At 39.0% G+C, this 13847-nt stretch overlaps 1 protein-coding gene across 1 annotated transcript in view; it reads right to left on the reverse strand.

Annotated features, from left to right (window-relative positions):
• Positions 1 to 713: 713 nt before the first annotated feature.
• LOC108498077 (cyclin-A1-like) overlaps positions 714 to 13847 on the reverse strand; it is a 28468-nt gene continuing 15334 nt past the window's right edge. Inside the window, exons 3-5 of the mRNA XM_017816357.1 lie at positions 2550 to 2671; positions 1613 to 1836; positions 714 to 987 (exon numbers count right to left, since the gene is read on the reverse strand). Coding sequence (XP_017671846.1) covers positions 714 to 987; positions 1613 to 1836; positions 2550 to 2671 — 620 coding nt within the window. The remainder of the gene's footprint in view (positions 988 to 1612; positions 1837 to 2549; positions 2672 to 13847) is intronic.

The following is a 13847-nucleotide window of genomic DNA, read 5'->3' on the forward strand; positions in this document are numbered from 1 at the left end:
GAGCATAGCTGGTACAATCAGTCCAATACAGCAAGCACTAAAGTTTGGCAGTGGTCTCAGTATCATGTAAAAAAAAGCATGAGTTACACGTCTAGTGAGAAAAACTAGCCTTCTAGTCCTGTTGATCTTACAGAAGATCCTCTAGCATGTTTCAGGGCAGACAGAAAGACCAAGTTTTGCCAAAGCCTGAAAAAATCTACAGTCTTCTGAAGTTCTGGTCCCATCATCAGCTCTGACATAATTTTACAGATAGAGACTTAGAAAATTCGAGTTTTGTAAAAATAACAAAGACACACTCTTCCTATCCTCTAAGGCTCATTTACATAGGTGGACCCTACCTGGAGATCACAAATAAATGGACAGCTCTAAGAAGCAAAATTTGGGCTCTGCTGAAGTAGAGTCACAGTACATCCCTATACCCTTTACAGAGAAGCAACGGGTCAGGCATTTTACTGTAAGCCTGCCGTTTCTAAGCAGGGTTGCCTACTCCATGCAAGTCCAAGGCAGCTATGCAGACATTCTGTGTCACTGTGTAGCAATATGCAGTAGCACCAAATCCAGGACAGACTTGCTACACAGGCACTGTTGAAAAAAAACAACCAGAGTTCTACCACATAACTGCCTGTTCAGACAGATAGGCCAAACCTAGGACTTCCATGAGACATTTATCCAAAAATCTCAGCACAAGCCACAGACTACAAAACATCCAGTTTTTAGGCCTGTGGCAGCTCCTTCAAGGATTGCTTCTCCCTCCTCAGTCCCAAAAGGCAGACAGTTCTTACCCCTGCAAAGTTCTCTGTCCTCATACAGACTCCACACCTCTGAATATACTGAAGGAGGAACTGGTTGATGGTTGGGACTGTTAGATCGAAACCAAGCACTCTGAGAAGCAGGTGCTCCATTCTTAGCAGCTGCCTCTTTGTGTAGGTATCATCTGTTATATAGACAAATTCATCCACTTGTGGTGGGTAGATCTCTTCGTACTTCCTGAAAAAGGGATACAGAAGCCACATTTGTCAGCTTGAAATTTATAGCAAAAGAAAGCTTTCTGCTGGACCTATGTCAGGATGACCATATGACATTACTAAGACTTGTGTAGAGCTCTAATTTTATTTGTTCCTCCAGGCTAACTAACAATTTAGCTTCAAATTTGGGCAAATATGCTCAGAGGAACTCCAGGTCATCAGTCTAGATAGAAACACACTCACATTAGCTCTTGATTAATAGAAAACTTTCAGTAGGAATGTCTCGGTAACACAACACACTCCATACAAAACCCCATGCACTAAGCTATGTTGCTTACCCTGTCCACTTAAAGCAGTTGAAGGCTAATTGCAGATTGCAACTGTGAATCTATTGCAGCCCTACAGGCTAAGAGCCTAACAGTAGTGTTTTCACTCCTGCTGTTATGGTTACTAGGTTTCCCCACTATAGTTCCTCACATCAAACATCAAATCTTTAATTTTGCTAGCGCCAACGTAGTTGAAGTTGCTAATCTTGAGACATCATGAGAAACTACCGACTACTGCAAGCTTCTTTCCTTCCTTTTCTATGAGACTGAGTCCAAAAATAAGTTTTACCTCACCAAAATTTCAGGAGATGAAATACTTACCCAGCCAGAAGAATCGCTGCTGTTCCGACAAGCTGCAGCTTCCTTTTGACAACAGACATGCAGGAAAGAAACCTGTCCAGGAAGTTCACAGCCAAGTACAAAGTCTCTGTCCGAAGTTTATACTCTTCCCCTACTGCCACCAGCCAGTCTACCAAGATGGCACGCATTCCTGTTGTGATATCTGGCTGCTTCTTCATGTAATAGGGCTCGGGCCTGAATCTTAGCTGTTTGGAAAGAGTTGAATCAGGATGCTCACCTCAAAGAGAACTATGGACTTCTGAGCTGGTTAACATTCTTTACACTTACACTAAAATGAGCAGCAGTGTTCCACTGTTAATAACTATTACTACTAAGTACAATTATAGTGCTAGTAGTAATAATTACCAGCTAGTGGCATCTCTAGAAAGTGGTATTTCTACACTGAAGAGATAAAAGCTACTAGATTAGCAGCAGAACAGTAAAAGACTTCCTGGACTACAGAGAGCCTTTGCCATCAAACAATTAAATCATTCAGAAGGACCTGAAAATGAACAACTCACATTTTTCCCCCCCTCTTCTCATTAGGAGCCTGCATTTCACTAGTCTAACACAAAGGTAGGAAAAACTGCTTCTTATAGCAGGACAGCTGTCAGTGGGATCATATCAAACTGCTTTAGTATTTTTTTCAGCGTTCTATTCCCATCTGCGAGAATTCTTCCTCCCAAAGAGTCGAGATGCTCCAATCACAGGAAATTTCAGGAACACAATAATCCTGAAAGATCTTATCACTGACTATATGCTGCCTTCAGAGATGACTTTTACTATTTGCTTTCTCTCCTCTGTATTTCAGTGGCAGCCTTGGGTTATCCTGGGGCAGCCATACAGCCATACATCTCTGCAGTATTGTAGCCCATCACAGGGACCACAAATACCTGTAAGCTTCTTACAAGCCACTCACTTCAGCCTCTCGGAGGTACTGATGGATGTCTTCTGCATAGTCTTCCACAGTCAGAGTCACGACATCTTCCAAGCAATCCTCAGGCTGGGACTGGAAGGATGGGTCCACTTCCATAGGAGATTCTAACAGGTAATAAGAAGCAGCAAGACATTTGTGTAAGTAACCTCTTGCAGAGGGATCTGGATAGACTTGAGAGATGGGCTGATTCCAATGGGATGAAGTTCAATAAAGCCAAGTGCCGGGTCCTGCACTTTGGCCACAACAACCCCATGCAGCGCTACAGGCTGGGCACAGAGTGGCTGGAGAGCAGCCAGGCAGAAAGGGACCTGGGGGTACTAATTGCCAGGAAGCTCAACATGAGCCAACAGTGTGCCCAGGTGGCCAAGAAGGCCAATGGGATCTTGTCCTGTATCAAAAATAGCGTGGCCAGCAGGACCAGGGAAGTGATCCTTCCCCTGTACTCTGCATTGGTGAGGCCACACCTTGAGTATTGTGTTCAGTTCTGGGCCCCCCAGTTCAGAAAGGATATTGAGGTGCTGGAGCGGGTCCAGAGAAGAGCAACAAAGCCGGTGAAGGGACTGGAGCATAAGTCCTATGGGGAAAGGCTGAGGGAGCTGGGGTTGTTTAGCCTGGAGAAGAGGAGGCTCAGAGGTGACCTCATCACCGTCTATAACTACCTGAAGGGAAGTTCTAGCCAGGTTGGGGTCGGTCTCTTCTCTCAGGCACTCAGCAATAGGACAAGGGGGCACGGGCTTAAGCTCCACCAGGGGAAATTTAAGTTGGATATCAGGAGAAAATTCTTTACAGAGAGAGTCATCAGGCATTGGAATGGGCTGCCCAGAGAGGTGGTGGATTCACCATCCCTGGAGATTTTTAAACGCAGATTGGACGTGGCACTGAGTGCCATGATCTAGTAAATGGACTGGATTTGGACCAAGGGTTGGACTCGATGATCTCGGAGGTCTTTTCCAACCCAATCGATTCTATGATTCTATGATTCTATATAATGTGAAAATACCTCCAGTAGATTTCTTCCCACTCTCAATCTGAGTCAGACAGTGAGTTAAGCCATGGAAAGAGAAGCAGTCTTATGATCCCAACAATAACATGAGAAAAATGTAAATATTTCTTTTCATCAGATATCAGTTTAGCAGAACATAATGCAAGGATGCAATATACAAAACTAAGTCAAGCATGTGAAGACAATGGTAAATATGGCATTGAACAGCAAAAGGCTAAGCATTGCATCCCTCAAATTTGGGTAGAAATACGCCTGCGAATGAGAACCAGCAACGTGAATCCTTCTTGAAACTATTTTTGTTGCCGGTGACAACTTGCCAAAAGTAACATTTTAATAGATAGGTGCCATACATAAACGATAATCCTGGGAGCTGAGGACAATGCACCAAGAATGACAGAGATGTAATGCGCACAGCTGTGCAAAAATCCATTTTGTCCAGCCATGGCAAATTTATGTCACAAATCTGCATGTCACAAATTTGTATGTGCTGTACTTAAACACCAGGGTTTCTTTGGGTATGTTAAATGAGGGTCATTTTCCCCTCCTTCATTTTTTCTGCTGTTAAGCAGAAGAAAAATCTTCTCATCTTGTCAACAGCAAGTTGAATGTGAGTCAGCAGTGTCCTGGCAGCCAGGAGGGCCAATTTTGTCCTGGGGGGCATCAGGCAAAGCATCGCCAGCCGGTCGAGGGAGGGGATTGTTCTGCTCTGCTCTGCACTGGGGCAGCCTCACCTTGAATATTGTGTGCAGTTCGGGGCACTGCAATATAAAAAAAGATATAAATCTATTAAAGAATGTCTGAAGGGGGCTAAGAAGATGATGAAGGGTCTTAAGGGGAAGCCATATGAGGAGCTGCTGAGGTCACTTTGTCTGTTCAGCCTAGAGAAGACTGAGGGGAGACGTCATTGAAGTTAAAGCTTCCTTATGAGGGGAAGAGGAGGGGCAGACACTGATCTCTTCTCTGTGGTGACCAGTGACAGACCTGAGGTACTGGATGAAGCTGAGTCAAGGAGGTTTAGGTTGGATATTAGAAAAAGGTTCTTTACCCAGAGGGTGGTTGGGTACTGAACAGGCTTCCCAGGGAAGTGGTCACAGCACCAAGCCTGACAGAGTTCAAGAAGCATTTGGAGAATCAGGTGCATGGTGAGATTCTTTGTGCTGCCTTGTGCAGGGCCAGGAGTTGGCCTTCGATGATCGTTGTGGGTCCCTTCCAACGCAGCATATTCTATGATTATGTGTGATTCTTTTTCATGGAGCAACTGTTCGTTTTTCAGCTCAGGATCAAAGTTTCATTACAAAGAGGTTTTTATTTACTCTTTTTCCTTTCTTGCCTTTTTTCCTGAGTCTTTCAATAAATTAGTTAAATTTGTATGTTCTTCATACATGAATAAATCAGATACGGTTTAGAGCTGAAATTTCCATAATAAAATACCTACCTCGGAAAAATATTTGAATTTGGGGAGTAAACTAGCAGTTACCCAGGGTTTCTAAAAATTTAGTTAAAAAGATTTCTTCCTAGTTGAGTTCAAGAGTTCAAGATTGGTTAAGTCTTTCTTTTCTAAACTAGGGACCATTCAAGAAAAGCCAATGATAAGAATAATTTCCAATGACAGGCAAAGGGAGGGGTGGGGTGCTACTATATGTGAAAATGAAAGAGCTTTCAAGGAAAGGAAATATTCTGGAGTACGATGTCTCTGACTCTTCCTCATAGTTCAAGATTTTTTAGTGATGAAAATAGGGCTTAAAAGAAATTTACTGTGGTAAGTTTTTGTCCTTACTTTGTGTACTCAATATAGGATGCTACTGCCATATTTTTGTTGCTTGTTAGGCAAGCACAGATGTCTATATACAGTACTAAAAGAATCCCTCTCCTAATCATATTCCACTTATTTTATATTTATTTTTTTTAAGTGCATAGTGTGGTGATAGATCTTGGAATGGATGTTTGTACAGCTAATTTTTTCTCCTAATGTCTTCTTTTGCTCTGGGACAACAAATTAATACCATGGGGACAAATCTGGGAATACACTTCTGATTTTTCTTTTCAATCAGTTTAGATGTAGTTATCCAGTAATTTTTTATGTGCAGCAAGTGTTCTAAAATTTGAGGTCATACTTTTTGAGTGTTAGAGATGTTTTATTCAGCAGTGACCGAAACTGAGTAGAAGTGAGAATATATGAATCATTGTTATGTTAAAAGAAAAAGACTGAGGATGTTTTGAACAATACTCACTTCGATGAGTATGTTTCAAAAAAGTTAGAAGGCATGTGAATTTCTTGTATATAAATTCAGCAACCTACAAGTGACAAAAACAAGTGCAAGGTGGCGGCTGGGGTCAATATGCAAGTTAAATTAAACACTCTCTTATATTGAATGGGAAGTGCCTGTTTTGTATTATTCTTGCAGAGTCCACACTTCACTCTGCAGCCTTTGAACTTTCGTTTAAGACTCCAGTATACTGTGGATAGTAGTGGGAAAGTGCTGTGTACATCTACCTGCAGTCAGGAGGTGGACTCCTCACAAAGGTAGTTTTAATACAGCTGTTGTAGGCAATGGGGTGAGACACCTCATAGCCATCCAAGTACACAGTATCTGCAATGTAGAGATACTTGTAGAGTACAAGCCTTGCAGAAGAGTATATTTATGGCTGCATCTTACTGTTCCTTGGGAACTGGACTTTGGGGTCAGGCACATTACTAAGAGTAGAATAGTTGTAACACTTGAAGCTGCAAACATTTTTCTCCTCCCTTTAATTACTGGTCAGTGTTGTGCAATGGATCCAATGTGAAGAGCAAGATATCCTTTAATCCTTGATTGCTGTGTAATTGATTCCTCAGTGACTTAAATCACTTTTTTATCATTTAAACTCCTTATTTTTCTTATGTCAGTGTGCCAGCCCCTACTACTTAGACCCCTTTCTGGTCTTTCATAACCTGGTTTTAGTAAAACTGTGTAATTATATGGCAGATGACAGGAGCAAGACAAAACTGGGAGTAGTGAGACACTGAATGAATGATCAAAAAGGTTTAATACAATGTTTAAAATGTATTCAATTATTTTAAAAATTACAAATAGGGAAGCTTGCCGTACAACTCCATGGGAATGCATTCCCCAAGGCCTCTTCTGTTTTTAATAGGAAGCACAGCTAGAATAGGAAAAGCTATTTTCTTTTTTTTTTGTGTGTGTATGTGTGACAGTTTATCTGTCAGGCACATATAATGACTGCCAGATTTAAAAAGCATCCCTTTGGAAACTGTTACTGTGTTCTGCTTGCATATTGTGTTATATTCCTCTTTCATCCTGTGTGGAAGAAATGCTATTGTCTAAGGATGACTAGCTAGGAAAAGTAAACTGCAGCATCCATACTGAGTCCACTTCTCTGGGTAGGCCAGGAGTGATGAGATGGTCACCTGGTCCCAGGAACCTTTCTACGAACTATGTACATTACAACCAGAGCCCTAAGAAGAATCCATAAATTAAATTCAAAAAAAAAAAAAGGGTTCCTGAGGTTTGGTGGTTGTTTCATTTCTTTTGACATATATTTGATTGTTTTCTTTGCTTTAGGCTTTAGGATTAGATAGGAATAACCTGGATAACACTGAACCAGAATAGCTTGAGCTTGTGTGTATATGTTGTAGAAAAAAGGCAAAATTAGAAAAGTTGTATATACTTCTTCAATAAGAAAAGTTTGCTTGTCTTTAAGCATTCAACTTCCAAGTGTAGGAAACCTTTGTAACTTGAAGATGCTAACTTTGATAAAAATCACAAAAGCCATTATTTATTACAAAAACTAAATTATTAAGCTCTGTTTGTGGGCAAATAAATATGGTTCAGGTTTATATTGCTCATTTGTAAAGGAGATTCCTTTTAATCTTATCTTTTTTAAAACTCTTTATTTTCCTGCATTTCTGGTATCTCGTTTTATAAACATATGCCATATTGTATAGGCACTTGTCTTTGTTCCTCAGTTAGGGAAAAAACATTTGGGTCTGCATTTAGTTTTGTTAGCAGTGGTGGTATAATTTCAAACTGCTCAAGAGAGCATTTTGTATTACTAGTGTATGGTACTACATTTATAGACGTGAAAGATTTTGTCACGATGTCTAATGTCCAGCAGCAGTGAACACTGTATCTTATACCTTGTTTCTTAAACTTACCAAGTGTGATTTTAAAATAATTTAAAGTGTTTTGATTCCACTACTCTCACTGGAAGTTTTCTCTAACCCCAGCACATTGGTCTCCCTGATGTGTTGGTGGAAGACAGTTACAGCTCTCCTCAGCCTTTGCTCTCCTAGGCTGGAAAGACCAAACTCATCTAGTCTTTCTATAAACAATTGTTCTTTTTCCTGGATGTTGCTGTAGCCTTGCTCTGCATTTGGCTATTATATGTCTTTCTTGGATGACCTGTCTACAGTTTCCAGATGAAGACTAAGCAAGCCTTTAAGGGAATACAGTATTTCTAGATTTTTACTGAAAATCTCTCTCCCAACACTTCATAGGAGTATTTTACCCTTTCCTTAGCTACATCACTTTGTGTCCATTTACTAATTGACTGTTACACAGATTGATTCCTTTTTCCTCTGGGAAAACAAAGGGAAATATAATTTCTTTATCACGGGCTTTATATCTATATGTAGATTTGAAATGAACTGTAGCAATATTTTGGGCATGTTGCTGTTAAAATGCAGATCATGTACAAAAGTCAGAGTAGTTACCTGCAGTAAAAAAGTAGATAACCAGTGACTGAAAAATCTTTGGTATCTTTATTACTTAAGAAAGGATCCTAGATTGGTCACAGCTGCCAAACAGTGATATAAAAAATTTAAAACTTTTCCTTTACTGTCATCTATAATTTCCTTTACCACATCTGTCCTTTTATTGGATTTTTTTTTTAATTTAGATTAATTAGGCATTTTTTTTTAGTCCTGGGGAAGAATAACCCCAGGCACCAGTGCAGGCTGGGGGCTGACCTGCTAGAAAGCAGCTCTGTGGAGAAAGACCTGGGCATCCTGCTGAGCAAGAAGCTGTCCATGAGCCAGTAGTGTGTCCCTGTGGCCAAGCAGGCCAATGGTATCATGGAGTACATTAGGAAAAGCATTGCCAGCAGGTCAAGAGAAGTGATCCTGCCCCTCTGCTCAGCCCTGGTGAGACCTCACCTGCAGTGCTATGTCCAGTTCTGGGCTCCTCAGTACCAGAGAGACATGGAACTCCTGGAGGGAATCCAGCAGAGGGTGACAAAGATGATTAAGGGACTGGAAAGTCTCTCTTTAGAGGACAGGCTGAGGGAGCTGGGCCTGTTCAGCCTTGAGAAGAGACAGCTGAGGGGGGGCCTCATCAATGCCTATAAACATTTGAAGGGACGGTGTCAAGAGGATGGGGCCAGGCTCTCCTTGGTGGTGCTGAGCAACAAGACAAGAGAAAATGGGCAGAAACTGATGCACAGGAAGTTCCACCTGAACATGAGAAAGAACTTCATTACCGTGAGGGTGACCAAGCATCAGAACAGATTGCCCAGCGAGGTTGTGGAGTCTCCCTCACCGGAGATATTCAAGAACCATCTGAACATACTTCTGTGCAATGTGCTCTGTGATGACCCTATTCGAGCAGGGGGGTTGGACCAGGTGACCCATTGTGGTCACTTCTAACCTTAACTGTTCCATAATTCTGTGATTCTGTAATTTGCTATTTGTCCTTTTCTTCCTGGAGATTAACATACAGATTCAGTGTCATTCACTAGTCAGGTACAAACTGAAGTCGTACAATTAATGCTGACTATTCTGGAACAATTTACCAGTTTATCACCATGAATATACACTGCTGTGAGCAGCCTCACAGGGATTTTTTTTCCTGCCCACAACTAATTCCAGAGTATTCCCTACTCTCACTCTTCTAGTCATATTCTTCTACTTCGGTCAATGAATTATTTCAATGAACTATCATAATAGGAACTTATACAATATTATTATAATACTTCTTAAAAACTGGACTTTTAAGGTGACTTGAGGTTCACAGAACGTGTAAAAACCAATTAATATAACAAGAAATATAGAACAGCTTCCAAAACTTTGAACTTTTTGCCTTTCTCTTTTTTATTTTATCTGACATTACAGTTTTGTGGGTTTTCTTTAACTAGTTAACAAGATCATTAAATCCTGATCTTAAATGGCAGCAGAAAAACTCTGTACTTATACATTTAACTCAATAACTCTCTTTCAATTTTTTTTCTTTCCTTTCCTACCCTCCTTTTAATGACTCATCTTATTAAAATATCAACTTAGCTATAGTTTAAAGAATGGGAACAAATAAAAACTTCCCAAGGATATAAAAAAATTAATTTTGAGGAAATGAAACACTGATGCCACAGATAATTATATTATCCCCATATTTTCCAAGTGTCAAGGCTTGTCAGCTTGGTTTTATTTCAATACCAATAGCATCTCTCTATGATACCATGTTTTTGAGATCACTAGTCACTTGTTGAATTTGTTTCCTTTTTCTATCACACAATATTTTGTGTTAGACCTCTGCCACCCATTCTTGCTTTTTCAGTTCTACGAAGTCGTTACACTGGCAAGTTCTCCTACACAATACATAAAAATTAGAAGTACTCTTGTGATCTTGTACTGGAGTCTCCAAAGAAATACAGACAAATTTCATTTTATTGAGAACTAAGTCAACGCATAAAGATCCTATTTTTGCAGTGATTCTCCACTTGCTGCTCAGTTTTTGGTATAGATGTGCCTTTAGGAATGCAAAATCACTCCAGACTTTTGATTATTTAGTTTCCAAATTTCAATTTCCACTTTTATTCAGGCAGTGTTTGGATTACATTATGGTGCCTTCTCAAGACAGAAACTGAAACATGGTATCTTTAAGTGGCATTGTATTAGACCTACAGATGAAAAATAAAACCTGAAAGGCCCTGCTGTTGCTGGACCAGAGCATCAGACTGGAGTAGAAATACTGCCTTTTCTTTTGAGTGTTATAAGCTTTCAGAGCACTGATGACGAATGGCTAAATTTCAAAGAAGAACATTGCAATAAACCCTTCTTTGCAATTCGACTGTCCTGTGCAAATAGCTCCATTTCAGGGATGTTAAGGCTGCTTTCAAGTTTTTTTGTATTTAATAGGTGAAAATGGAGGTAGTTATCACTTCCAATGTATCCATTTGAAAGCAGGAAAGAAAATATCAGACTATTCTCTCAAGAGGAATTAATACTTAATTAACAATTCACTATTAAACTTTTCAGTGAACAAACCAGGTGAGCCTTAGGATTAGAAAGACAGTGACCTTGTCTTTTATCAGTCTAGGAATTAGAGCATAAAGTCAGATATGCAGGAAATTTGCAGTAAATGTAGCAGTTTATGGACCTTTTTCAAAAACTGGTAACTTAATGAATTCTACATGGATATCTATGCTAGATCCTTGGCAAGAATACATTCTCTAGTACATATTATTATAAGGACAATTTCATCAGTGTTTCTCACATAAACTTGCATACCAAGGTTTTTCAACAATGATGAAAATGACATCAAAACTTTTCTTTCACTGAACTAGACAAACTCGAACACACTGAACTTACCTAGGATAATTAAGCTCTGAATAACAGCAGCTAGTGGGGAGCAGTGAATTGTTGTGAGTGGTAGAAATTCCAGTCAGAATGAGAGCCTAGGGAACCTAAAGTTAGTTAAAATTTTTTGTTAAAAGTAGTTTTTTCAGAAAGATACTTTACTCTTTCAAAATGGACGGTATGCTTCTTTTGCTGTAGCTCGCATGAGATTTCATAAAAGTATTTTTCTAGCTCCTCAAAATGTAGCACAAAATAATGTGAAATAGATTCTTCCTGTTTTGAAGCATTCTGCATTGAAACTGAGCATCAGATGAACCTCCCAGTGAAAGGAAAGTACAGCATTCATTATGCCTGAAATTTTTTTCATTTTATGACAGTTCCCAGTGCTTTTGAACAACACCTGACAACAGAACAGCGTAGGTGAAGCGATGCGTGAAAACCCTCCCTTGTTCCCCTGCTCTGCCCTGGTTAGATACAGTTAATGAACTGGAAAATTGATATACATAAAACTGGTGCTGGTTATCTATAGGACACATCAGCATCGAACTGGTCAGTGATTCATGTTTAGCCTGATTAAAGTGAAACCAGCCATATTTTTTATTCCTTCAACCTACGCCAAACAGATGGCCTATCACTCTCGGGCAACCATAAGAGTACAAAAGTCTCTCAGAACGAGTTAGATAGAAAATGCAGTATAAAATGAAAAATTCTTAAAAATAATTGTGTGAGTGGTCTTATAATGTCAATCACACAGACTTAAAACTATGCCATGCAATTATGCATCCTTGCTATAGAAATGGTCTCTACTTGACCTTTAAAAATTTGTCATTTTGAAATAATTTACTTTAAAATATAGATCAGGGCAATCAGTTTTTTAGAGCATACTTACACTTGTTTAGTGAAAATATTCATAATAAAATACTGTCATGTTGAAATATATTTTTTAATTTAGAATTTGTACTTACATTCTAAGAATGGCAGCTATATTACATTGCTCTATCTGCTTTTCTGAAGTTCAGGGGCCTAACGTTACTCCTTACCTGATCCATATCCTTCAGGACTTCAAACTTCCCCCATGCATGGTCACTGCAGCCCAGGCTGATTCCAATCTTGATGTCCCCAGTTAGCTCACTTATGTTGGTGCAATGAAGTTGCGTCGTGAATAGTGACTTCTATTTTCATTTGCAGTCTCTATTTTGACAACTAAAAATATTTTGTGAAAAATCGCAGACATTGTGTGTGAAATCACTGAAAAAATTCATAATATATTCTTGGAAATTAATAGTGGAGTAATACTTATGACCACTTACATATATCTTAAGCAACACAGGGGCTTAAAACACGGGCCATGAAAACTTTATAATACAGATTTTTCTACAAGTGTGAAGGCAAATTGCATTTGGACTTAACTTTTTTAGCAAACCTCCACTAAAAAACACATTACTTTCATAGTGATATAACCCAAATTCTGAATAAGCTGATAGGAACCTCTAAAAAAAGCTGTTCGGTAAATAAAATAATTTAAAAAGAATTATCAAAATGGGAGTTTTCTGTGGAAGTGTATTAAAAGTGTCTAATTGATGACATTGTTTTTTCAACCTTTAGTGTTTTCTAGTAAAAACAGATTAAGGCGTTGAGGGAACCTTGGAATGAACAAATGAAAGGAGTGTTCAGGGCAGAAGTATTCCTTCACTCACTGATGTGTAATAAAGGGAAAATCCCTCTGTTACGACAGATTTGTTTAACCTCCAAAACAAAGTATCTGAATTCATTCTACCATTGCTTCTTTGTTGTTTTTTTATTACTACAATGCCATCTTTCCACTCATAATTTGGCCTCTTTTAGAGTGACAGTCAATCTCATTGGTAATACAAGAAAGTGAAATACTTATGATTTATAGCCAAGCTGTGTACAGCTTTAATAATGTTCCTCCTACTGCAGCCTGTTCAACCATGTAAACCTGTTAAATCTGTATTTATTTCTTTGTTGAAAAAAGTGGAATCATCATCACTCATAAGTTACTGGGTTTTCCTCTATTGTTGCTAAACCTGCATCAATTTCTTGTGATTATTTGCCTTCATGTATTAATCTTTGTTTTATTTTGAGGCATAAACAAAATAAACATATTTGATCCGTATTCTTCAGTATTTGGAAAGGGCACTGAAGAATGGTAAATCACTCCAAGAGTGATTTACCCCAGTTACTCTTAGCTTTCAACAAAGAATTTCTTGAAAAACTCACAAGAATATCCAAGCAGTACCTTGTAATGGAAGTGAGGAACTGTAAAGTAACAATGAGTAAGCAGCAGCAACAGTGGTAGCAACAGTTAGAGACGTGCCCAATGGATCTAAAAAAAAAGCTACATTTAAAAAGGAGAGAAAAAAAGAGAGATAGATTATTTAAAAGTTATCAGACCTCCACAGTCAAAGTATTCTTTAGGGAGATATCTCATAGCAACATACTAAATAAAGATGTAATACTTCTTACACTAGTAAGAGGGAAGCAGAGATAACTATGACAAGTAAAACCAAACATCAAATTCTCTCTAATAGTCTCCTTTTAATTACCTTGTGCACTAATTCTCTCTAGTACAGCAAGTGGCACGCTGCTGTTCTTGTAAAGCAATGTAAAGGGTGAAAAAAGGAGTTTTGCCTTTTTTCAAGAACCATCTACCCTGCTTTCAGGAAGTAGTCTCCCAGTCTAAGCT

The sequence above is a fragment of the Lepidothrix coronata genome, unplaced genomic scaffold, assembly GCF_001604755.1.
Source record: "Lepidothrix coronata isolate B3197 unplaced genomic scaffold, Lepidothrix_coronata-1.0 Scaffold55, whole genome shotgun sequence".
NCBI classification, from domain to species: domain Eukaryota; kingdom Metazoa; phylum Chordata; class Aves; order Passeriformes; family Pipridae; genus Lepidothrix; species Lepidothrix coronata.